This window comes from Ambystoma mexicanum, chromosome 11 (genome assembly GCF_040938575.1).
Source record: "Ambystoma mexicanum isolate Mex_15411 chromosome 11, UKY_AmexF1_1, whole genome shotgun sequence".
In the NCBI taxonomy this organism is placed as follows: domain Eukaryota; kingdom Metazoa; phylum Chordata; class Amphibia; order Caudata; family Ambystomatidae; genus Ambystoma; species Ambystoma mexicanum.
The window spans coordinates 1367475025-1367502283 of record NC_090934.1 but is presented as its reverse complement, the minus strand read 5'-3'; the positions used below and the strand labels follow the sequence as shown (position 1 = coordinate 1367502283).

The window sequence follows — 27259 nt, the reverse complement described above, 5'->3', positions numbered from 1 at the left end:
AATGCAGGTAAGGGAAAGAGTTTCTTCAGGTTAGCAAATGTATTCATCAACCAACTATCGGTGATAATATTGTTCAGTAAAATAACACTGTAAGCTTATAGAATAGTTGGAAGCAATTCAAGGTAAGTAAAAGCACCTGCCAATTAATACTTGAGTTACTGACTCAGGAGAGCATGATTGAATGAATCAAAACTAACACAGGGTTGGTAAGAATTGCATTACATTCAGAGGCCTTATGCTTTAGTAGTCCATCCCTATTGTAAGCATAATGGTCGCAAGTAAGTACACATTCATTGTTGGTAAAAAAGGTTCAGGGGCTTTGGAGAAGGCTCTCTGTAGGCGCACAGGAGTTCAGCCTGGTGCACATGTATGGGCAAACTCCCAAACGTATGAATCAGTACTCCAGTAACATAGGAGAAATAGAGCAACTCTAGTTAAGTTTTACCAAGAGTCTCAAAGTACCTTAAGCATGAAGAGGAGGATGCAGAACAAAGCTTCCACGATGCAGCAGACCCGGTCACCGGATTCCTGGTCGGGCAGACTGAAGAAGGGACACTGAATGGAATCTTTGCAATAGCAGTCGAGTGGAGAGGCTTTCAGCAAAGGCTTATTTGTGCTTCTGTGGTTTTGGTTCTCTTTTCAAAGCACCAGTGAATAACTGTTCTAGCACGGTCAAATCGGCTTGCTTTCTCGGCCCAGCCTTCGGATGATGGGGCTTCAAGGAGCGGAATCTTGCCTTGAAGTACAGAAGGAGATCACCAAAGGTTTGTGAGGATTCAATATTCAGACGGCGAAGCACTGCACACCGGCCACAGCTCCCAGGGTATTGGCGGTTTGCAGCCCGGGAAGGGCACAGCTCGCCGAAGCAAGGCTTGAAATGCCGGTCGTCTTCAGGCTGCGTGGTCCCACCAGTCTATGGGCGTTTGTTGTCCGGATCGGACCTTCTCTATCGCTTGGGATAGAGGTCTAGAGCAGTAGCGGTCACTGAGATGGCTCTGGAGGTAGCTGCAGACGTTGTCCTTCTCGGAATGGATCTCCCAGTGGTTTACTCTGGCTTCAGCATCAAGACCCACGCCTTTTATGCAGGAACCCAGCCATTCAACATGCATGCTGTCAATCAAACTTGGGGTGGGGTTTGTCCTTTCAGGACAGCCAGCCTCCCAGTTAGTAATGGATCTAAGAAGGCACACTGGAGGACAAAGACCTCTGGTGTTTTGGAGTGTTCAATTTCCTGTCCTCTGAGACACCCTGGCGCCTTCGCCGGGATCCCTCTGTGAAGCCCGCCCGAAGACAAAAGACACACAGTGACCTCCCACACCGAACACAGCAGAATAACGACCAAGAAAGAACAACCTATTGTGAGTTGGCGAAAAAAGAAGACGAACCATTTTGGATCAATGGTGTCCATGTGTGCCTTAACGCAGCTGCTGTAAGTTTCACAAAATGTATTGAAAAATGATCCACTGCCACGGATTTTTTACTATAACTATAATGTTACTGGAGAAGTGAAAGACTGTTGCCTCAGCACTCCACATAAAGTGGGGGATGATGATCTCACAAGAAAAGTCTAAGTAGGATTAAAAGCTATATTTAAAAATAGTAGTTCTCACAAGGAACCAAAATAAAACCAAAGAGTGAAGCTGAAGGAGCTTCCAGTAACACTGCACATAATAGAAAATTACAAATGCCATAGAAAAAGATGGAGGAAAGTAGACACATCAAAATAAACTGGGTGCCCGGAGTACAAAACAAGAATGGGTGAGTGAGGAAAAAGATTACCACTCGCACACGAGTCGGAGAAAAAAATTCAATAGTCCAGCAAAAAGTGCTGGGGGACTTGCCAGGTGAAGAGAATATCACACAACATGGACATTCTACCTTACAGTAATATACCCTTGAAAGGATTACAAATGTTGAGCCTGGAACTGTATCCCAGAGACTGGTTTTAAGAGCAAACCAGGGAGCTGGGTACTACTAATGAGGCTGGTAGGAATCTGGGTGCTAGATCGCTTAGACTGTACTGCGATTCTACACAAATCAGTGATGCAGAGGGTGACTGGTGTTCCTCCTAGAATTATTGATTTGATTTTGGGGTGTATCCGCTCCTACACCATTTGCTTAGTCTGTTGTAAGATAGGAACAGCCTACCTTTCTCATAGATAAAACTCTATACCCTATAAGCATTTTATGCTAGCCCTCGTCCTAACCAACACATGAAAACCCATGATGCCTTATTTCCATATCATTTGTTCTATTGGTCCATGTGTTGGGAAGGGGATAGCCCCGTCCCACACCCCCTAAGCGCTTTAGAGTGAAGCGAGATGCATTCAAAACACTATGATGGGTCAGGGGTAGGGGAGACGGTGAAAAGACCACCCCCTAATATAAAGGATCCACCAAAATATAATCAACCCACATAGTGTAGCGCAGGGCGCAAGCAACATTGCTATTTTTGCATAGATGTTAGTAATTGTAGTTAATAGACGTGGCCCCAATTGTGAGACAAGGGAAATTTCCAGCTATGCCTGGCTTCCCATGAGGACAGTCTCCACCCCCAACCGCCACAACGCCTATTCATTGTTCTAACAATGTTAAAAAGATTTTTACCCAAGAAGAATGTGCCCTAAAAAGGAGGCTGCGATCAGAGAACGGTGCCTGGTGTGCATGTTCTCTCACACCGGCCAAAGCATGACCCGGCCCATCCCCAGGCGACCACGAGTTATAGCCCATTTAACTGACTGAGTCCTGAGACCCCAGAATTCCATGGCACCAGGTGCCCTCTGACCACCAACCCTAAAAGTAGCAAGTCCTGGATGTTCAAAAAGCATGCACATTGTATGTCTTTGGAAAACAAGGGTGGATACCTTCATTTATTTTATTTATTACATTTGATTATACGCCCAAATCTGTTGGTATCATGGTGTAGGTTATAAGGTTACAGTAAAGCTTTCTGGTTACAAAGGAGGAAGATGTCAGGTGACAATAATAAACCTTGGAGCCGGATTGCGCAGAAAGGAGTGAGTGAGTGAGTGAGTGAGATGTGTGTGTAGGTCAGAGGGCCCCAGAACCTCCTTTGAGCCAGCCCTAAAGACTGTCCGGTGCACAGTATAATGACAAAGTAGCCATGTGATAGGAGTATAGTTAGTTTGTTATTTGACCTTCTACGTGAGAAGGAGAGGATCACTGCAGCACCCGCGTGATGGAGGACGGAAGGACAGACAGGGCGGACGGGGCTGTTACCAATGACCCGACATCTTTTGGAGCAGGCGGATCATGTATAGGTGCACACCAACTAGCTGCTTTCTACTGTATATGTTGCGTCATAAGTGGCTATGTTTTTCTTTATAAGATTCTGCTTGTACTACAATTCGGCAGAACGTTCTTGGTCTTGGCAGCAAGTTCTTGGTCTTGGCGCTAATCTGTGTATGAGATTAAAATGTGATATCCTTACAAGATAGACTTGGGCCTCTCTTCCCTAGTGGGGTTGTATTGTCTCTGGTGTGAGCGTTTAGGGACTTGCCTTCACGTGCCTTTCCTGTCCTTCCTGTTCCAGAAAGTACCAGGAATAGTGACACCTAGCTGGATCTCACAGTTTCTGCTAGTCCCGAAATCGGCCTAAAGATCAGGGTTCTTGGGCCTCCTTCATGGTTACATGTGATTATAACAAATTAAATTAGAGAGAATGCTTTAATAACGAAAAATATCAGATGGTTTATTTATTATTTTGAAGGCCCCAACCCCTGTTTCCTTATGCTTTTAAACCCAACCCAATCGAACCCATATACATTTTAAACAAAAATCAATATTTTTCCATTATTAAAGCATTCTCTGTAATTTAATTTGTTAAAATCACAGGATACCCTCCTTCACCTGTCTATTCAATCTCTCATTCTCAAATCAATACAAAATCTCTATGTATTTGAGGTAGTCTACACATAGATCACGATTAATGAACAATTTATCAAATGCACCCAAAGGGTTGTTAACAGTAGAAAATTCACAAATGTTTGTGGTGTGATTGAACATAAAAACAGACAAACCTATGTCAACATCACGAACACAAATTATCACACAAATGCGAAACATAGTAATCCTATTAAAATATTGTCTTCGTTATCCAAAAAACATTTACTTAAATTGCATATCAAAATACAATGTACATGTGCTACAGCATCTTTTCTAAAATAATACATATACATTTATATCATGTTTGTGGGGCTGCTGGGACTGAAAGCATGGTCAGTGTTCACTCCTCTCCCCTGCCCCCCTGCCCATCCTGTACCATGCCCGATGCCCACCAAACTCTATTCCTATTTTTGGTTTTTCTTGATTCACCCACACCCAACTCCCTCCCCTCCTTCTGCCTGCCCTTCAGCATGCTCATTGGGCTACGGGAGTGGTCACATGGTGAAAGTTTCCCTCTTCCGGGATCCTTCCACAGCAGCCCATACCCGGGCAGACACTGGCGATGGGCCACAAGGCAAAGGGACAACTCCTGACTAAGCAGCTCCATTCTGTGTTTGCCCGTTTTCGCTTGGGACGTCTGCCGCAGTGAACCAGCAGCGTCTGATAAGGTAAGTGTGGTGTGGGCAGTGAGTACACCCATTACTGTACTTTACTAAAACCCCCACCACTCTTATTACCTATTGTAATAAAGCCTATTTGCGTTAGTCAGCCATATCTCGCATTTAGCCATACAGCGTAAGGTTGACAGATTCTGCACTTAACAAAGTGATGCAAAATAGCAATATTCTGCATTTAGCAATTGAAGAACTTGCCACACATCACACTTAGATAATATTATGAGGATTAATCATCTCTCACATTGGATGGAATTGTGTAAATTAGTCGCTTAGAAGAACTTGGAGAGTAGCCAGCATACTAACCGCCCAGACCTGCTCCTCTCCCACGCACCTCCCAAGCAATATACACGCCCACTGGGCATCAACATAACAAGCATTTGCATAGAAAACAACCAAGGCACTGGGCCTACCCATACAGATACAACAAGCAAGTTCATGCAATCTGCCATCTGCAAGCCATTGCGCACAGACGGTAGTTCTCCTGGTTCAGGACCTATCCTATCACTGTACTGTACCCTACCCTAACCCACCCTCCTTCATGCAGAACCACATTAGCGCCTGGAGACTGCCCCTGGTTGGGGGCAGAGCGATGTATAGGTAAAAATAACATAACACATGCACCGCACTTAGATTGACTGTTGGGGATGGAAATTCTACCACAATTAAATGGACTGCAGGGAGCACTAATGTGTCATACTTAGATGGAAAGTTGGCTGTAGGGAATGTATTGCTACTAACTAACCATACTAAAAACTCACCTTTCTGCATACTCGCCCTCTAACTCTGAACTAAACACAATCATACCTCTACTGCACTACAAACCAACATGAAACCAAACCATACACAACCAGACCTCAACACCACATGACTGCTACGGACTGAAAATGCATCAAGGCCCAGTGACCGGTTTCTCTGAACTGAAGCTGCCAACAGCACATCAAACCTATCTTGCTCCTTTCCCTCTCAACCCCACTAAAAAAACACCCAGCGCCCTCCCGTTGCAGATCCACCAGAGCGCCAAGAGACCACGCCAGTGGCGACAGTGAGCGGTAAAAGAACCTTTTAACCTAACGATACTGAAATAGATATAAACATCACATACACTGATAAATGACATCAGAATCGACATAAAGATCCTCTCCATTACGCACCACTGTCTCTCTCCCAATGCCCCATCTTACCTTGCAAGAAAGCTCAAAAGACACTACCTGGCAAGCCCTCTCAGATTGGCCTACAAACAGTGTCTCTCCGTCCCCAAGTTCATCCGTTGGAGAGTGGGTGGGTCCAGGTTCTGAACTCGTGCCTCCACTCTCTGGAACGAGCTCCCCCTTCACCTGCAAGACACGCCTTTGTACTAAATCTTCAGAAAAAAGCTTAAAACTTGCCTATTTAAATGACCTTTCGGTTTTCCCTCTGTTGTATTCACCCCACCCCACCCCACTCCACCCTGTTCTCATCCTATTGCCTGACTGCAACTAACACCCAGATGCCCAAGGTTACAAATACTCTTAACAGCTGATCTAGACTGATAGAACTAGCTATCAAAAACTAGTAGCCTATAAGTGCAATACAATCCTTAATTAACCACCTATCTACTGCTAAAAACTCTAAATGCTGCATATGTGAATATTCTGCTGTGAACTAGTTTCGACGAATAAGTCTCGCCTTCCTCAGGACCAGTATAGACTCAATCTACAGTACAACATAGCACACATAGTTTATTTCCATGATCTTCTAACACCAATGTGTATATATATATATATGTGTGTGTATATATATATATATATATATATATATATATATATATGTATATGTAATCGGCATACCAGTCTGGCGTGTAGTGCCAATGGTGTAATTTGACCAACCCCACCCATTTGCCCTGCACAGGTTGGGGTCCGGCCCTGTGCTATCCGTATGGGCGATTTCGGGAGATTGACGATTTTGCGACTTTTTCCAATAATAGAAGTTAGTACATATGCTATGGTGGGATTTCCCTGCCTAAAGAAATCGGTTGACAGTGTATGTCTATAAGTCAAAACCAATTGTCTGTCTGTGTCAAAACCCTATGCTTGTTCTCACAACTACAACAAAAACTAGTCAGGAAATGCTCTCAACCAAATAGAAGTGTTCCAAAGTAAATGTTCAATGATTAGAAGAACTTAAATTGCCAAAGTTCTTTGTTTCAAGATCAACACAGTTCCAATGTAGTCTTGTGGCAATAAAGACTGATCAAGTTCTGAGGTTACCTTCTGCAGATTCACAAATATCACAGTTCACATCACTTGCCAATCTTAGGTTTCCCTTCCCGAAGTTCCAAATGTAACAAAGTTCACACAACACTTTAGTCTTGGATTCCCTGCTCCAAGATGCATACACTCCAGGTTTTGTTCTCGAGGTTCCCTTTCCCCAAGATGTACTTTCAGCAAGAAACGTGTTTCTTCTGCTTACCAGTTCGCAAAAGATCATGGGATCTACATTACCCTTCCTTTGATTAACGTCACCAATGATTCACCTCTTTGCTGCTTTTCAACCTTTAGTGGTCTTTGGTCTCAAACCACACGGTCCACCCATCGCAGGTCACTCAACCAGCAACCACATCTGTTTTGAGTCTTGAGGTTTGTACTAGGAAACCTTCTGGTCAGCCGCATTTGTCGGACTGCACGGTCCACCCATTATGGGTCACGCAACCATGTGAGGTCCTGGTCTCTCGCGGAGGTAGCATGCACGCCTGCCTCCCCTCAGAGGTTTTGGCGCTTGTATGTACAGTGACACAGGTTGGCCGGCACGCCGTGAGGAAAGAGGATTAGGGTCCATGGTTTGGATGGGTAGGGAGAATTGGGAAAAACGGAGAAGAGGGTAAGGGAGATGTTTTGGATGGGTAGAGTATATTAGGGTATATCTGCTCCCCCGCTCTTTAGCACTTGCAATGCTCACACTTTTTCATGTGGGCTTTCCATACACTCAGCACTACACTTGCACCTCAAACTGTTCATGTGCCCAAATGCTTCTTACACACATTACCCCGCTATACTTTTGTGCAGGCACATAGAACAACCTACACATATAGCCCAATTACTTCACTGGGTGTCCACGCTTTGCATGCAGGATTTCCTGCTATTCAGTTATTGGTGCACCACAAAAGAACATAGCATAAAAGAGATTTGTCATCAAGATAGAAAAGCACTTGGCTTCGTTTTCTCTTGCAGCTGCTTGGGCGACGGTATGGCTCTATGCGATCCTGGAGAGTTACAATGGTCCAGTGCGCTGTAACCTTAGCGATGTGGCTGAGCGTCTATAAAAAAAGGCACAGTTGGGGGTGGCCTATACACAGAGCACAATTTTGACAGTGATCGTAACGTGTTAGCTGCCAGTGCAGGTTAGTATCCCAAGTTCTGGTTAGTGTCCCCAAATATGCAGGGTTAATATTCTCCAAGCGATATTGTTACGAGCAGAAAGCGGCAAAGCCGCTGTACTTATCTGAAGTGAAGCAGGGCCAGGAAGGTGGGTGAAACAGGGCGCAAACCCACAATGAAGCTTGCCGTGATCAAGGTATGGAGAGGAGTGTGGCCGGAACACGTCTTTTCAACTCTGAGTCTTGAGCATGAAGGAGGTTTCCTGCACACGCATGCATGTTGCTGCTGGTGGGTCTCAGGAGTTTCTGAGCGCACGGTTGCTCCTCTGCGGTGCTGGAGTTGTGGTTCCTGCTCCAGCTCCAACACCCATGGATTTCCTCTGTGCTGGCTGTGTTCTTGTGGTTTTTGTTGGTTTTCTCTGTTGGGCTCTGCCTGTGTGCAATAGCCTGCATCTACATATGGGACAAATGTGGCACCCATTATGTTTGGAATGCAGACACTTAAGATTACTCCTCCCTATACCACCATTGAGCATGCCCATGACGCCTTTGCTAACAGTAGTGCCTCCAGCTACATGCCTCTGACCCCTGCCCTGTCTCCTGCCCCTGATATCATATGTTTCCCCGCAAGCTGATGCACAATAGTTCACAAGACAATGCTTTCATTTCATTGTAGGACTTTCAAATGTCTTCCAAGTGTTTTCTCACCATGGGGTACTTGGATTTTCCCCAGACTGTTCTTGTAGTTAACACTTTTGTATTTTATTCAAATAGTAACTTCCTTTTTATTTTATATCTCCCGCATTGCAGCATTCACTTGGTTTCATTCAAATATTGCTTTACGTTGTGTGAGCTCAAATGTCTTTCAAACAATTCAGTATTTCGAAGGGATTGTGTCCTCCGACGTATTCCTTATCTTAGATATCTCCTTCCAGCTCTGCTGGCCTCGGAATTTTTTTCTCTAGAGGGCGCTGCGCGTCGGCGTCCTCCGAGTCGATGTCCCTCGACAGCCGCCGTATCGATGTCGACGTCATCCTGCCTATAAAGGCCGCGCGCAGCGTCCGTTGCTCAGTTCCGTTTTTCCGCGCTTACTCAGTGCCTCGGAATACGATTGCTCAGTTTTGTCAGGTTAATCCCATTTACCTCGAGATATTCGATCCATACTCGATGGCTTCTTCGTCGGAACCGACAACTCCTCGGTCCGGCTTCAAAAAATGCTGAGATTGTGGGAAAAAGATGTCGCTGACTGACCCTCACAGAGTTTGTCTGTGGTGTTTGGGAGCTGAACACCATTGTTCGGAGTGCGAGCACTGTATATCCATGACATCTAAGGCCCTGAAGGAGCGTAGGGGGAAGCTGGAGAAAGGTAAGACTTTAAAAGCTTCTTCTTCCTCGACGAAGTTGAGACATTCGTCTCCTCGTCACCATTCGCGCTCCAGGTCTCGGAGTAGGTCCCATCACTCCTCGAGATCGAAGCAATCGAAGAGGAGACGTCGAAGATCCCCTTCTCCATCTTCCTCTTCCTCTGTTTCTCCAAAGAGAATCCCTTGCCCCACGAAACATAGTTCCCGGGCTGAATGGGAGGAATTCCGCAAAAATATGATGTGCGTCTTCGAGAAAGCGGCCTCGACCCCCGCGAAGACTGCCGAGAGCGATGCTATGGTCGAAAGACCCGATGGTCAAAAATGCAGCGAGTCGCAGTACCCGGCGAAGGAAACTTCTCGAGCGCGTCTCGAACCCTCGAGTAAGGCTATGACCTCAAAACCTTCTTGGAAGGTTCCGTCGACGCCGTCGACGAAGGTTCCGTCGACGCCGAGGTCGGTGTCTTCGCCGCTGTTGTCAAAGGGACCTTCGACACACGGGTCTGTCGACTCGACGCCATCTTCGACACCGGCGTCGACGCCAAGAAAAGTCACAGTTACGACACACCCAGTGGCTATCCCCAGGTCCTGGACGATGGCGTCGAGGTTGTCGACTTCCTCGAGCAGAATCCCAATTCTGTCGAGGTCATCGAGGCCTCCGCCTTTGTTTTCGACGCCACGCCCGACGTCGACGACATCGACGTTTTCGAGGCCGATTATGACAAGTTTGGCACCCTCCGCCTTGGAGATGGGGTTTACACCCTTTATGAGTTCAGAACAATTGAGAACTATGTCCTCAATTATGGAAGAGGTTGAATTGTCTGAACACGCATTAGAGTTGCAGGGACCTGCAACCCCAGTTAGAGAGGAGTTATCCTCTGAAGAACGCAGGTTAAAGAATCTTCATGATTCCTTACATGAGTCAAGTGGGTTGGACACTTCCCCTGAGGTGGAGTTTGCTAGGCCAGACCCGGGGGAGCATGCTGAAACCCCCTATAGAGCCTTAATGGCCAGGATCACAGAGTTTATGGGGTGGTCTGCACTTTCACAGTCTTTCCAACAAGATGACCTCAGACATTCTTGACAAAGGCCCACAGGAGGATCCTATAGTGCCCTTTCATAAAGCTCTTCAGAGGAAGATTATGACGAACTGGGAAACCCCAGATGTCGTCGCGGCAGTGAATAAAAAACTGTCTACAAAATACAGGGTATCTTCTGCAGACCCAGAGTTTTTGTCAAAACACCCATCCCCAGAAAGTCTGGTGGTACAGGCAGCATCTTCTACTGATGTCAAGACTGCTTACCCTACTGTCCCACAGGACAGGGACGATAAAAAATATGATGCTATGGCAAAGTTTTTTCGGCATGTAGCATGGCGTTAAAATCTGTTAATGCTACTTGCACCCTTGCTAGATTCAGCCATACACTTTGGGAGTGTGCTTCTACAGCGGCTGACTGCATCCCGGAGGGAGAAGAAAGGGAGGGGTTCCTGAATATCATACAGGACGGTAAAGACGCTATGTGCGAATCCCTCCGGACGGGCATTGATTCGGCTGACAGTATCAGCAGAGCAATGGCGGCAAGTACAACAACCAGGAGATTCGCCTGGTTGAGAAAGTCTGGTTTTGCCCCAGATGTGCAAGCCAGGCTCTTGAACATGCCATTCGATGGCTCTTCTTTGTTCGGGAAAAAGGCGGATGACAGTTTAGAGAAACTGCAAACTTCAAAAGCAGCAGCAAAATCCCTAGGCGCTGCAATCCGTCAGACACCTTTTCGTCCCACAGAAACCTCTACGAGGGGCAATCCTTTTGCTTCTACTCCGCATTCGGAAGAGATAGAGGATGACCGGCTCAAAGGGGACAAAGAAGAACTACCCGAGGTGGACGGGGTAGATATTCAAAAGCCGCAGCAACAGCAGGTGCCTCTTTACCAACGGCATCTGCATCAGCCGCCCCAAAACCACTCTGAGGACTTCCCTCACAGCACACCTGTAGGAGGCAGGTTGACTCAACATCTGGCGGAATGGCAGGCTATCGCGTCAGATGCTTGGGCATTGGAAACAGTTGCCCAAGGTTACTGCCTGCCTCTCCTACGCATACCTCAGAGTCATCCACCAGGGATCAGCTCTCAGAAAGCTCCAGATCCGCTCCTCTTGCAGGAAATTTTGGACCTGCTAGAGAAAGGTGCCATAGAACCGGTACCTGTAGCGGAGAGGAACAAGGGCTGGTACTCCCCTTACTTTCTCATTCCAAAGAAAGACAGAGGACTGAGACCCATCTTGGACTTGCGAGAATTGAACAAATTCCTCAGGAAAGACAAATTCAAGATGGTCACTCTTTCTCAGATCCTTCAGGCCCTTCAGTTCCAGGACTGGTTGGTATCTCTGGACCTTCAGGACGCTTATTTCCATGTGCCTATCCATCTCAAACACAGGAAATACCCGAGGTTCGCAATTGGCAACTCTCATTATCAATTTCGAGTGCTGCCATTTGGGCTGACCTCCGCCCCGAGGGTCTTCTCCAAGTTAATGTCGGTAGTGGCGGCAAGTCTAAGGAGGGAAGGGATTCACGTCTACCCCTACCTGGACGATAGATTGATCAGAGCTGTATCTTCAGAACAAGCTCGGATCCAGCTAAATCACGTTTGCCACTCCCTTCACAGACTGGGCTTCTCCCTCAATTTAAAGAAGTCACAAATGATACCATCGCAGAGACTCCAGTTCATAGGAGCGATCCTGGGCACTTCCCTGGGAAAAGCCTAGCCACCAGAGGTGAGGGCTCAAGATATTCTACAGATGGTTACCAAGTTCCAAGATGCCCAACGTCTCCCAGCCTCGACTTTTTGAGGTTGCTAGGCATCATGGCATCCTGCATTTTCCTAGTGCCAGAGGCTCGCCTGAGAATGAGATCCATCCAGTGGACACTGAGGACTCAGTGGTCACAATTCTCAGGGAGAAAGACAGATCTTCTTCAGGTTCCCGACAGGGTGGCTCGAGACCTTCAGTGGTGGGCCTGTCAGGAGAACATTCTGAAAGGAGAACAGTTTTGGCAACCCTGGCCGGAGATAACAGTAGTCACGGATGCCTCACTCACGGGGTGGGGAGCCCACGCCAACGACTTGACCATCAGCGGTCGTTGGTCTCCATCGGAGTCCAGACTACATATCAATCTGTTAGAGCGGAGAGCCATCAGACTTGTGCTGAAGGCATTCCTGCCAGCTGTACAAGGGAAAAATGTCCTGATAATGACGGACAACACGGTGGCCATACATTACCTCAACAAAAGAGGAGGCGTAGGATCACTACCCCTGTGCAGAGAGGCGATGCAGCTCTGGTTTTGGGCAATCCAAGAAGGAATCTCTCTATCGGCAGTTCACCTAGCCAGAGAGAAGAACTTGACAGCGGACGCTCTGAGCAGGCAGAGCACAGTCTCCCACGAGTGGGAACTAGCTCAGGAAGTCCTTCAAGAGATCTTCGCCCTTTGGGGAACCCCTCAGGTGGATCTGTTTGCCACCAGTGTCAACAGGAAATGCAATCTGTTCTGCTCAAGGGAATTTCCCCCGAGAGGAGCTCTGGGAGACACGTTCATAGTGGACTGGGAGTTTCCGCTTCTGTACGCGTTCCCACCGGTCCCTGTCATTCCTCAACGGATCAGGAGGTTGAGAAGATTCAGGAGAACCATGATCCTAATTGCCCCGGATTGGGCCAGGAGAACGTGGTACCCGGACCTTCTAGACTTGTCCATCTGCCCTCCAATTCGACTTCCACTCAGAGAGAACCTACTCTCACAGAAGGGAGGTCAGGTTCTCCATCCAGACATCAAAACCCTCAACCTTCACGCTTGGCTTCTGAAAGGCTGAGGTACAAGGATTGGGACCTCCCTGATGATGTTATGGAGGTGTTGCTTTCGGCAAGGAGGCCAGCAACAAAGTCTTTATAGCGCTGCCGTTGGAACAGATTTTGCAGCTGGTGTAGAGAACAGAATATCGACCCCTTTTCATGTGGTACACCAATGGTTTTGTCCTTCCTACTCTATTTGGCGAATTCAGGCTTTCAAGTTGGCACCATTAAGGGCTATCTCGCAGCGCTACCCATCTTTAAGCGCACTGCGGAAGAACCATCCTATTTCAAGTTACCCTTGGTAATACAGTTTCTAAAGGGGTTAACCAATGTTTATCCCCCGAGACCATTCCAGGTTCCCCTATGGGATTTAAACTTAGTCCTAACTTTCCTGATGGGCACACCTTTCGAACCACTCCATTCTTGTTCGTTAAGATTCCTTACCCTTAAAACTGTTTTATTAATAGCACTTACATCTGCTAGAAGGGTGAGCGAATTACAAGCTCTTTCTAGTAAACCCCCCTCATACAATCTTTCACAAAGACAAAGTTGTCCTGCAAGTGAAGCCTAATTTCCTCCCAAAGGTGGTTTCTGAATTCCATATCACTCAGAAGATTACCCTGCCATCTTTCTATCCTCCTCCTCATCCCGGGAAAGAGGAAGAGAGGTTACACAGGCTGGACCCTAGAAGGGCTTTAAGTTTTTACATTAGTAGACTAGCCAGGATAAAACAGGCAGACCAGCTGTTTGTAGGTTACACAGGTCACAAGCTGGGGTTACCAATAACTAAGCAGACCATTTCCAGATGGATCATTCTAGCCATTTTGGAATGTTATAAACTGGCAGGGAAAGAGCCCCCTCAAAACCTTAGGGCTCATTCGACCAGATATATTGCAGCTTCATCGGCCCTCAAAAGAGGTGTGCCGGTTAAAGACATCTGTGCGGCCGCTACATGGTCGTCTGTCCATACCTTTACACGATTTTACAACTTGGATTTCTCCTCCAGTCAAGAGACTAGGTTTGTTAGGGCTGTACTGCACTCTTTTCATCAATAGAAGACAGCGTGAAGTCAGTACTCCCTCCTCCAATAATAGAATACTGCTATGGGAGCCTATCTAAGATAAGGAATACGTCGGAGGACACAATTCTTTCGAAGAACAAGTTACTTCTTACCTTGTAACGTTCTTTCAACGGGATGTTCCGCTGACGTATTCCTTATCGACCCTCCCATCCATCCCCGCAGTTCTACTTCCCTTGTTGTTGCAGCTTACGCTCCTTCAGGGTGATTAGTCTAGTCCAGACAGAAATACTGTGGGCTACAAAACGGAACTGAGCAATGGACGCTGCGCACGGCCTTTATAGGCAGGATGACGTCGACGTCGATACGGCGGCTGTCGAGGGACGTCGACGCGCAGCGCCCTCTAGAGAAAAATTTTCCGAGGCCAGCAGAGCTGGAAGGAGATATCTAAGATAAGGAATACGTCGGAGGAACATCCCGTCGAAAGAACGTTACAAGGTAAGAAGTAACGTGTTCTTCTTTCAAACAATTCGGTATTCAATAGATGCAAGTTTCACTTGTACGTGCTCAGCAGCTTCTTTCATCAAGTTCGGTATTCAATATTCACTTATGCGGGTGCAACAGCCCCTTTCATCAAGTTCGGCATTCAATATGTGTTACCTTTATGGACTCAACAGCCCCTCTGAGTGCCCTGGAGTTCCCAGTCTCTTTGAGCCTTGCTGGGTTGCTGTGGCTCTATTTGGCGGCTTCCCCCCCACCCCCCACACCGAAGAAGCAACTTGACGGTACGCCGGCCTGCGTGCTGGGCTCTGCCTCCGCTCCTCAGCAGCTTCTGCTCTCCTCCATCCTTTACCAGTGTCCGGTCCGGCTCGGTCCGCTTGGCAGGATCTTCAGCAGTTCCTTAGCGTTTCGGCTTCCAGCGCCTAATCCTGGCAAGACTTGATTCTGTTCTCGTTCTGCTCTTGCACCACCTGCACCTCTTGCACCTCTCACACTAGGCATCCCTGACTTCCACCTTGTATACTATTTCAATAATAATAGGCTCCAGTTGAAACAAGGTATTCTCAATTGCCTGACCTTGTTAAATCCATTATTGTGACATGCTCTTCCTCCTCCTCCCAGGGTTGGGATCCAAAAGCAATGGCCTTTCCTTGGCCACCTGAACAGAAGATTCCCTGGGGAGTAGATGTGCGAGTACCTTCAGGTTTCTCACAACTGGCGATAGTGAAATTTGACCAACCCCACCCATTCACCCTGGACATGGATGGAGCTGTGCAATCAATATAGGTGATTTCAGGGGATTGACGATTTGGTGACTTTATGTTTCTCCAAACATAGGAAGTTATGACACAATAAAACATACACAAGGCTATAGCGCATACCCATGTGCATTTCGGCTACAGACCCGTGCAACGCTGGGTGGTACCGTTATTATACATTTAAATCAACACAAAAATAATACTTCCAAACAATACCTCTTCATTATAAAAATATTTGAAGACCACTGCTCTACACAGTTATGGAAAATGGCTTTCATTTTAGCCATTCAACCAGCTAGATGAATAGTAATTCGGATTCCACCTTTAGTGGCAAATGGTCCTTTTTATACAAGGTTTTACAAGGGCAAAGTGGACCAATCCTGAAATGGTTCACAAGTTTAACGTTCGTTATTTGGTAACCCCTCCACTTCAGCAGTTGCATCACTGGGCGTTAATGTGCCGTGTTTTACATAGCTAGGTGGCTTTTTTGTTCACCAGAATGTTTTACAATTAATTGGTACCTGACGAGGGCGGTGTGGCTTCCTCGGAGCTGAACGGCACCATCTTCACTCGCCGGGAATTGGGTAAAGTGCGCCCTCATCCAATTTCCACACCCCCAACCTGCCCCCACCCTTCCCCACTTACCTTGTGCTCCTCAGTCCCTCGCCTGCGCTGGGAACACTTGGTTTTCCCGACGCGATTTCTTCCTGCACATGGCTGCCATGGAAAGGGTGAAGGTACTACATGTAGTTCCCCTCTCCCCATCTTGTTTTTGTATTTTTTTCTCCAGTTGACAAATGGTAAACACACTGTCTACTGGAGAGAAAAACACAGTTAGTAGTACCCCGGTACAACATGCCATTGTACTAATGGCAATCTAACCCTCGCAGCGGGTGCATTATTGGTCAGCTAATGCGCAGGGGCCAACGTTAAAGCCAGCACTTCGCTTTGGCTTCTAACTTATGCCCCAGGGGCATTACCTAACTGGTAATGCCCCCCTTGTTCGGTTTATATTGCTTAAGTAAAATGGCAGCATTTCATAATAACTTTCTGAATGCCACTAGAGAATTATTTACTCCTTCAATCACACGATTGTTTTAAGAGAATGATTTGAATTGGAACTATTTGCATGTGTTTTCCTTTTAGATAAAATCACAACCTATACCTGTATACAACTCGAAAATTAATATTCTTTGCAGACCACTTAATATTGTGTGTGACCGCAGCTGTCAATGTTGAAGTTCTGTTAGATGAACATTTGTCATCTAAGACAATATTGCTTTAATTGTGTTTTCCTTGTGTAGAAAAGAGCACTGAAGTTGCAGCAGAAGAGACAGAAGGATGATCTGGAGCGGGAGCAACAACGAGAAAAGGAGCTGCAAAGAGAGAAGCTGCTAATAGCCAAGCCTGCTAAAAGGACATGAAAATTGAAGCCTACTGCACCTTTTTTTGTTTTTTTGGATACTTAAACGTTTAGCCATGTCAACCTTTCAGAATGCCTTTTATTTCAACGATATGCAAAACATATTACATTGTAAATAAACGTATTAATTTGGCAGAATTATACTCCAGGTATTAACTGTAAATAACTTTAATTCTACTTTATTTATTTTGCTTTGGTTCACAATACTGCTTAAGAGCTTAGTTAGCTTAGGTTTTCAGAAAAACATGCAGCATTGGTTCTTGGGCAAACTGTAATTGTGTGTGTGTGTGTGTGTCAGTGTGTGTGTGTGTGTGTGTGTGTGTCAGTGTGTCATTTAATTTTCCCTTCTTGCATTGGGGTCGTTTTAACCAGCAACACTCTGGATAATTGAAGGAGGATTTGTAACCTCTCCCCCCCCACCCCCCTGTACCTAAAACCTTAGCAAGCGGGTTTATCTGGTCTGGTACCCTTGCTAGTCATCAGTAGGGTTTCTTTTGTTAGGCTGTGGCCCCCTGCTATTCCCACCAGGGCCTAGATGTTGCTCTTAGCTAGCTTTACTTCTCATTTCAAGGACCCCCAGTATCCTGCTGACTAATCCTGCCGTTTTTCAAGCTAAAGCTCACTTGTGCAGCTTATTCCCCTTCTTATTCTGATTGGCTACCTGGTATACTTGATTTAGCCACAGCAACCTTTCCTTTCCTTCTATCTCAACTCTCTTACCACTCTCTCATGGAAATGCTGTTCTATGTCTTTTATATCCTGGCTGATTGGGTAATCGACAAAGTATGTCTACTGATTTGTGGGTTTGCATCCCATTGGCTTTTTGTCCTGTAATGGATCCGTGGGCAATGTCTCTGCCTTCCCATGATTATAGCCAGTGTTTGTGTTTCCCTACTGGTGTTGTGCATTCAGGGTTAATGGAGTCTGCCTGGTCTCCAGGCTTCGAAATGAAAAATAGACTGTCAGCCATATTAGAATTACGCTGCCAACTAATGGCACGCATTGGACCTTGCTTTCGAGTTCCTTTGTGCTCCTGTAAAGAAGTCAGCACTTCGCAAGTGGCGCCACACTATCGCAGGGACATTTCTGTGCAGTTCCCATCAATGGTCCTTACTGGTGCTTGCACACCTGGCATGTACTTATTTCGGGTTCATGCTCGTTGCATGGAACTCCGTATAGGCTTCATGATCTGGGTGCAATTGCAAGTCCATCCTGTGAATGGTACCCATTTAGAAAGCAAGATGGGCAAGATGGTGGATGAGGTTTAGGATCTTGGGGATTTCATGTGAAGACTAGCATTAGCTCTTGGGGTAACATCTGGCACACTCTGCCCCTTCATTAGATAAATGCCACCGCTGACCCCAGAGGGATACTCCTCCCCTCCCCCCACCATATCATGTGCACTTTGGAGCTCCATAAGAAAAGACTGAGGGAACTCTGGGTAGCTTACCTTTCCCAACTCCAGGGGTTGAATTGCAGAGCGATTGGCTCCTCCTGACCCCTGGAATTTCCCAGGCTTTCATCAGGGTCCAGGAAAAGGTGACCATGTCAAAGATCTCCCTCTTTGCCCTGTGTGCTCTGGCCTTCCAGCATGTGTTCTCTTGATGCCCTGTGTGCTTGCTCTGTCTGTGTGCTCTTCTCATCAGCTTTCTCGCTCCCTGGTATACTCTCTGGTCACTCCCCATCTGCGCTCATTCCCTTTGTTCACTTGCTATATACCCCATGTGTACTCTCTTTCTCTGTGCGCACTTGCTTTTTTTCCTTTTGCACTTTTTATTTTCCCACTACGCTCTCTAACCCTGTATGCCAGGGCCAACGACACGAAGCCCAGCAAAATGGAGGAGGCACCCCCTATAACCCGGGCGGTGTCCTCTTTGGGGGATCCCCAGCCCCCTCCCCGAAGGGGAGGCGCTGGGGCAAGGCGGCAAAAAGGAAAAAGGCTGCGAAGCAAGATGTGCAGCAAAAAGGACGGAACACCCGCGAAACAGCAAACGCGGCAAAAACCAAGGAAAGCCCGCAAAGGGAAAGGGCAGGGGTTTCCCCTTCATAAGGAGCGGGGTTCCCTCAGAAGGCAGCATCCAGCTGCACCCGATGGACACCCGTTCACTCGCCGTGGACAACAGAGGAAGGTTTTAGTTTTGGACGAGTGTTTGCAGGGACCGCGAGACCGGGGCTCCAGGAATCAACGGTGGTCTTGAGAGCAGTTCGTCTGCGCAGCAGCTTCTCAGCTGTTTATACACACACCAGGTGTTCCGGGCGCCGTGCAGCCGCTGACTTGCACCGGCGGCAACCTGATGCATTTTAAGCGAATAAGGAGAGAGCCGTTGGGGGCAGCGAGGCACGGAAGGGAGCCGTCACACCCTCCCGGCCCATCGGAGAAAGTCAGCGGCTGCACGGCGCCCGGAACACCTGGTGTGTGTATAAACAGCTGAGAAGCTGCTGCGCAGACGAACTGCTCTACGCACGGAGGGGAGCATCATTGTGCGCGACCAGGGAGTAGGCGAACCCTGCAAGGCTCGAAACACCTGGCTGGAGCGGAAGCAGCAGAGAAGCTGCAGCGCCGGAGATTCGCTGCACGCACAGAAGAGAGCAGCAGGGTGCACTGCAAGGGGGTAATCGAGCGCCCCAAGTCGGCCATCGGGAACGCGCTGAGGGTTTCAGCCACCCGGGGAAGCACGGCGTGAAAGCGTGCAAGGAGCGGCGGCGAGGCAGATCAAAGGCACAGCAGCTGCTGCCTTCGGGAAAGGAGGAGAACGGTGAAAGGGCGAGTAGCACCTCTTCAGCGCGCGGAAACACAAGGAAAGGGCCTCTGAGGCAAAACGTGTGCTCTACACAAAAGAGGAACCGACAGTACTATGGACATGGAGGCCTTTATCGCGATGGCCAAATTGGTGGTGGCAAAGCACGGCAGTAACTGGATGGAATCCTTGGCCAGCCAGTCAGGGGGAAGCCACCCTGGTATCACGGAAAGGTCTGAATCACCACTAATGTTCCAGGAGGATGAAGAAGTGCGCGAACAGGAAGGTGCAGGGATGTTGGGAGAAGAAGAGGAACAAACAGGAAAGAGGAAAAGAATGATGACCCAGAAGGCCAAAGCAAGCAAGGAACAAGCCGAGAGCAGCAAGAAGGGGAAGACTGGGCTCGCTAATGAAGGCGAGCGTCCCCCAGATAGCACGATCCTCCCCACAATGAGAGACAATAATGGACTCTCCCAAGATGGGAATAAAGCTACGACAAAGTGCGGGTGAGCTTAAATGGGAGTTTATCAATCAGAATAGGGCATGCAAAGGACTCTGCAAACTCCGAGAGCGCTCTGTCTGACAATAGCAAAGACAGGCGTATATATTTACAAAAAGCATCGTAAGAACCTACATGCTATAGGGGGCACAAGTTCGTGGGGATTGGGTGGCGACGACTAACTATAGGTGCTTCTGCGATGTGGTTTGCCGTGGTCGGTGGACGTCACTGGTTATTCTCGTGGGCTGGGCTGGGCCGGGCAGGTCAGCTGGGCTCATCCGGACGGTGTTGTTGTGCCAGTCATGACCAGTGTCAGTGATGAACGTCTTTCCTGACTTTCTGCCCTAAGGCCACGCACACCGCAGTCATTCAACATTGCAATATTATCTTCTCCGATAAATCTTCCATTAGGTTATGCTACAGGTTAATGCAACACAGGAGGAATGCATCTAGAGTAGGGTCTTTTGGTGATACATCAACACATGGTTACCATCATCCTGTTGATCGGGTATCCTAGGTCGCGAGGTTGGGTCTCAGGGCATGGGACGGGCTGTCCGAGTTATCATGTCTCGTTAGAAGTCATTATGAATGTGTTCCTGTAGTGTTGCTATAATATTGGGTGTCCTAATTTTACAGGGGCCATTAACCTAAGGTGAGCCGGTGGGTCGTGGAGCCTAAGAAAGGCCGCCTTGGATCTGTGTTTTAAGGCCGGGGTTTACTGCTGGGTTGTAAATAATTCAGGTGGCAGGCCATGGCCTTGGGTGCTCCGAGGGGAATGTGAATGTTTGAAGCGGCTCCAGCCGAATTGGGGGAGGTGGAGCAGAGCAACACAGGCCTCTGATTTTTCGTCTGGCAGGCTTCAATGGGAGGAAGGGGGGAATGGCCTTGCACATGCTCACAAAGGTATTTTCCTCGTGTGTTGCAGATTTAAGTGGAAGAGACATAAACATTCACATAATATACAATACTCATTGAGTCTTTTCAAAGCTTATGTTTTGACATTGTTAGTGCTATTCACATGGCCATTTCAAACGCGTTACCTATACGCTAAGTATTTAACAACCACAACATCTTGTTACATTTCTATACATGTGCGGTAAGCAAGGTAGTAGTAAGGTTGGTGGAGCACGCAGGAACAACCCGCTAATAAGACTGACAGCAGTGACACATAGTGAGCTGGGACGTACATATGGTGCATTTTCGTGCTCCACTTACATGAGCTCCCAATAGGGTTGTATTTGTCTTCTTTTGCACTCTAGCAGCATTAGTTCAGTTATGGCATGGGACCTTGGGGTGCAGTCTTCTCGGCGAACCACATAACATGAAATCCCCCGGGACACTTTTACTATTGGCGCATAGCTACGGGGATGTGGGTACTTCATCCCGAATGTCATATAAGCACACATTCTGCCATCTTCATAGAGGTTACAGGTTTTTAGTCAGAAAGGTCATGGAGAGAAAATGTTTCATCACAGGTGGTTTGTTCATTAGTATTTGGGGACTCTGCTTTTGTCAGGGAACCATTTTACAGTTCTTTTCCACCCCGGCCATGCTGGCCGGGTCATACTGGGAACAGCGATCCACTGCGGAAGGTGAAATGTTACAGTGTTGGTATCTAACACTAGCTCATGTCCGTCTGTTCGTGGGAACGGGCTCTCAGCGGATCTGCCAGAGAGCTGCGGCCACAGGGATAAGTGAAACTCTCCAGGGGTGGTGGCCGCGCTGTGGTGCACAGGGCTCAAACCATCTTTATTTCACAAAATGGTTTCCAGGGGCCTAGCTAAATACAGCATGTTTGGTCAATGTCTTCAGCCAGTGGCCCACCCACCACCTGGGCCCTGGTGGCAAGGGGAACCCCTAACGAGCCATGGACTTCACAGGGGGGAGAGGATGTAGGGGGGGTGTCTCTTGGACCAATCCTCCCATACACTAAGGGCAAAGGTCGGGCACAAGAGGTTGAAGCCGTACCGGCACCTGCACCCAGGAACCCGGGAGCTCTCAACACGCCTGAAGCCAGTTCGGTGGCAGTGATGGAGAATGAACCACGTTCCATGGAGGTGGTGAAAGTTATGGTGTTGCAATGTATGCAAGCCTGGTGGAGTGGGGGCAATGGGCCACTTTTGAGTGGCAATGTTAATGCTTTTAATCAAATGGGGCCAATGTATTACAGCAGAAAGATGTACCACCCGTCCAAGTGGGGGGAGCCTTTGGGGGTGGCCAAACAAATGGAGGCCCTTCGGGTAGCGGGGGGGCCACATCAGGGCGGGAGTGGCCGGGAAGTTGGCTTAACACGCCAACATTGAGCGGGGGGATTCAGCACACATTGAATCAAGGAACAGGCTTGTCAGGCTATGGGGTCAGTATTGGGAATCCTACAGCGCTACACGTCCCCCTGGGTCAGCAGCCCACAGCGGTAAACGCAGCAATCCCAGCAGGGGGAGCAGGCATGTCAAGTAATGGGCTCATGGTTGGGGATCCCACAGCGGTACATGCCCCTTTGGTTCAACGACCCGCATCAGTCGGCATGGCAAACCCATCAGTGGGGTCAGGCATGGGCAACCATTGGGATGCATCTGCAAGCAGCGTCACGCAACCAACCTCTTGGTGGGGGCAAGGGGTGGCCAGCATGGGAGTACCTCAGGTCACCGCTGCCGGGCAAGGGGGAATAGGGGATACTATGACTCAATATGGGAGGACTATGCCCGGGTTTGCACCGGTTAGGGTGTCAGTGAATTCCTTGTCATGGCACATACCAATGTCAGTTAAAGAAAGGGTATGGAAGAAGGAATTCATAGAGATTTTGGATTTTATAAGTATGGAGCCGTTGGGTAACGGGTTGAAAGAATTATCAGAGAAAGAGAAGGAGAAAAGGGAGAAGGAGACTCCCAAAACTGACGCAACCATTCACAATTGGATCAAAGCTTTCTAATGTATACCTCTATAATGATAGAAAAGCACCCACAAGATGCTTCAGCAATGCTAGCCTATTGCCACTACATCCAGGATATTTATTTAAAAAGAGGAGGTGAAGGCTGGCTTCAGTATAATCGGGCATTTTGTTTAAAAATGCAGGTATGGCCAGCACTAGCATGGGATGAGATGGATGTAGGAGGTTTGGTGGATAAACTGGTACTCACGAGTGAAGGGGGTGAGAAAACCACAGGGGAGAAGACCCAAGTTGTATGGAGGGGCAGAGGTGGTTACACGAGGAGGGGAAGGGCATGCTTTTGCGGGCCTTCCTCCTGGAGTAACAGAACCAGCTACCAGGGGGAGCAAGCAGAATGCTGGAGGGTCAACTCTGAAGAAGGCTGCCCATTTGGCAAATCTTGCCGATTCAAACACCCAAAGAGAGGGAGCAGCAAGGAGCACAGCTCCTCAAGCAGCGAAGGCAGACGCAGGGGCACTCCCAAGGGTAAAAGCAAGATCAGGAAGGAATGAAGTGCATGTCATATTGCCAGAAATTGCGCTGCAAAAAATATGTAAAGAACTGATTAAAAGTGGGCTACCAACCCCGATTAACATACAAGCTATGACTCCATGGTTAAATGAGTATCATAACATTGAGGATGCTAAATTGTTGTGGGAGGGATTCAGGTGGGGGTTCAAGATCCCATGTGCAGAGAGGAAAAGGGGCACTGAGGTGCGCAATTTACGGTCAGTTTTGGAGATGCCAGAGGTGGTGGGGCAGAAAGTAGCTAAAGAGGTGGACCTGGGTCGGGTGGCCGGTCCATTCACCCACCCCCATTCCCGAACCTGGTAATATCCCCATTGGGGCTGGTTCCAAAAAAGGAGGAAGGGCAATACCGCTTAATACATCATTTATCATTCCCTGAGGGGGAGTCAGTCAATGATGGGATCAGGGAGGACAAATGCAGGGTGCATTATGCCTCCTTTGAGGATGCTGTTGAAAGGGTGAGGGCGGCAGGAAAAGGGGCCCTCTTGGGGAAAGCAGACATCGAATCGGCATTTAGACTATTACCCATACATCATGAAAGTCAGCACTTGTTGGGTTTTAAGGTCCAAGAGCTATATTATTTTGACAAATGCTTACCTATGGGGTGTGCCATTTCCTGTGCCTATTTTGAAGCGTTTAGCACCTTCCTGGAGTTCACAGTCAAACAGGAATGCAAGACAGGTTCAGTGCTGCATTATTTAGATGATTTATTGTTCATCGGGAAAGATGGAACGGCTGAATGTCAAGAGATCATGCTGGTCTTTCAGGAATTGATGAGGGTGATGGGGGTACCCCTGGCTGAAGGCAAAACAGTGGGCCCGGTGACCTGCCTAACATTCTTGGGAATCGAGATTGATTCAGTAGAAGGGGTTTACAGGCTGCCACAGGAAAAGGTAGCTAAGCTGAAGGCATGCATTAAGGACTTAAGGTCCAAAAAGAAAGCAACCCTAAGGCAACTCCAGGTCATGGAGGGTAATCTCAATTTTGCGGGTAAAGTCATCCCAGTGGGTAAGGCTTTTGCAAGAAGGATTGAACTAAAAATGGTTGGATTGAAGCATGCAGGGCAACATGTCAGGTTGGGGGCGGATATACGGGAGGACTGGCTATGTGGGACGAATTTCTGGACAGTTTCAATGGGGTCCGCATGTGGAGAACTGCAACGGCAAAAGCAGGCGTAAGTTATTCAGACGCATCAGGGGGTTTGGAGCAATCCTTGACAATCAGTGGTGCGGCGCAGCATGGCCAGGAGAGTGGCATGACCTAGGAGTCCCCAAAGACATCACATTGTTGGAACTCTTTCCCATTGTGGTGGCATTCAAACTATGGGGTGAACAGCTAAGGGACAGCAAAGTCATGTTATGGTCGGACAATTTGGCTGTAGTACAGATAATTAATCTTGGTCCTGCCAGCGGCTCTGGGGTGTTGCGACTATTAAGAGAGCTCAACAAATGCATGCTAAAGTGCAATATTGAAGTGCGTGCCAGACACATTCCTGGGGTACAGAACACAGCCGCTGATGCTCTCTCTCGTTTTCAGTGGGAGAAATTTCGAGAGTGTTGCCCGGGAGCGGAAAAAGGGATGACGCAGTTCAAAACAAAGTGGTGGGACATGATTTGGGGGACTTGAGTTCCCTGATTCAGACGGCACTAGCACCGGGCACGACTAAGAGGTATCAGGCGTGCTGGGAGCGGTACCTGAAGTTCAAGTAGGAAGAACTGGGAAGTAACGGGCAGGAGAGACCTGTAAGGGCCTTTGTGGGCTGGGGATGGCAGGAAGGCAAATCCAGGTCATGGATGGCGCATCACCTGGCAGCCATCGCTCATTTTTCAAAGTTGGAGGGACTGGTCAACCCCACAAAAGAACATTATATTTGTATGGCCATGAAGGGTTGGGCCAGGCAAGCAAAACCCAAAGGGGACGAGAGGCACCCCATAGACTATGTCAAATTACAGAGGGTGGTGGCCAGCCTAGAACAAATCTGTCACGGGAATTTTGAAGTAGCACTGTTCAAGGCAGCATTTACGTTAGCATTCTTCGGGGCATTCAGAGTAAGCGAACTGATCCCCGAGAACAGAGGGGCGAAAGGCTCAAGGTATCTGCAGATGCAGGATGTACAATGCTCGGAAGGACAAGTAACTTTATGGTTAAAAAAGTCAAAGACTGATCAGGAAGGGAAGGGGTGTACTGTGGCTCTACGGCCCATTGCAGGGAGCACGGTGTGCCCAGTCGGGCCGTGTCTGATTTTCTTAAAGTGAGACCTCCATCGGGGAAGGAAGCGCCGTTACTCATTCACCTAGATGGCTCCGCTCTAAGTCGGTTCCAATTCAGGAGAGTGATGGAAATGGCATTGGACAGAATTGGGGAAAAGGAAGGTGTTTGGAACGCATTCATTCAGGATTGGGGCCGCAACATCAGCGGCGGCAGTGGGGATGGACGAAATCGCAATCGAGCAGATAGGCAGATGTAAATCTGGTTGCTTAAAGAGATACATTAGGCCTGAAAAAATGTAAGGGTGACATGCCTTCTTCTTTTCCCCCACTATAGCACCAGCCCGAAAGAAGACATCTGTATGGGTGGTGGGACACTCCTTTGTGTCTAGGGCCGGGTCCAGCTGGTCAGCGGAACAGGAAAAGCTGACAGCGGGCGAGTTCTGGGTGGCACGGGGTGCCTGGCATGAAATGGGCTCAACTGCAAGGTCCGGTATGCAGGCTGTTAAGCAACAGGGGGAAGCCCGACATCCTGATTGTCCACTTGGGTGGGAATGATTTAACAAGTTTGAGGAGAGGGGCGCTTATGCGGGAGATGATGTACTCGTTGCAGGAGCTAGCGTGACAGTTAGGGGAAACAGAGATAGTTTGGTCGGAGATCATTCCAAGAGGGAAATGGAGAGGCACGGATAACCATGCTGCAGTGGAGAAATCCATGCGCAAACTCAATTGTGCGATGGCTAAATTCTGTAAAGGCAGGGGCTTTGGACAGATTAGGCATTGTCTCATTAATATTAAATCTCCGGAATATTTTTCGAATGATGGGGTGCACCTGTCACCCTTGGGCATGGACCTATTTCTGGAATATTTGCACAAAAATCTTGGAGATGTGAGATGAGGAGCAAAGGGGGGAGCCACGGTGGGCGGAAACCCACACGTGGCGGTGTTTGGCCAGACAAACACATGAGACAGACTCCGGAAGAGCCAGGAGAATGCAGGAACGGTCTTCGCTCTTCTCCAGCATGGGGTCTGGCATGGATTCACATGCTCATGAATATTCCCCGTCGTCAGGCCGGGAATCCTCGGTATAGAAAAAATCAGTATCAGTTTCGTTTCTGATCTGTCTTTCTCAGTAGTAACCAATCACTGGTCTCTGGGTCATACTGCCCCCAGCTAATGACTGCCCTCTCCCTAAGCCCCGCCCCTGGCAGCCATCCTCAGATTTTTACCACACGTTCAAGTGTTGGGAGTTCTCGTGCTGTAGCTCTCGAGCTTTTGCTGCGTTTTCGTGCTTTTTTCAGGAGATTTTCTCATTTTTTCGGTTAAATAGAGCCTCAAGCTCCACCGTTTCTACTTCCGATCAACGGGGATCCGTTTCGGAGTTTCTACGCCCCTCAAGGGTGAAGATTTCGTCGAGTTACGCTTTTGGAGGATTCCAGAAGTTCCGAGAGCCTACCCCGGACATGGCCCAGGAGAAAGGGAGCTCGACGCCCGGGAAGCTGTTCAGGACCTGCCCTGGATGCCAGC

At 48.1% G+C, this 27259-nt stretch overlaps 1 protein-coding gene across 2 annotated transcripts in view; it reads left to right on the top strand.

The window, feature by feature from the left end:
* The window catches only part of BLOC1S6 (biogenesis of lysosomal organelles complex 1 subunit 6), a 101914-nt gene extending 84937 nt beyond the window's left edge, over positions 1 to 16977 (top strand). For both annotated transcript variants that reach the window (XM_069624944.1, XM_069624945.1), the window contains one exon: positions 16716 to 16977. In XM_069624944.1, coding sequence (XP_069481045.1) covers positions 16716 to 16835 — 120 coding nt within the window. In that variant the 3' untranslated portion in view covers positions 16836 to 16977. The remainder of the gene's footprint in view (positions 1 to 16715) is intronic.
* Positions 16978 to 27259: the final 10282 nt, after the last annotated feature.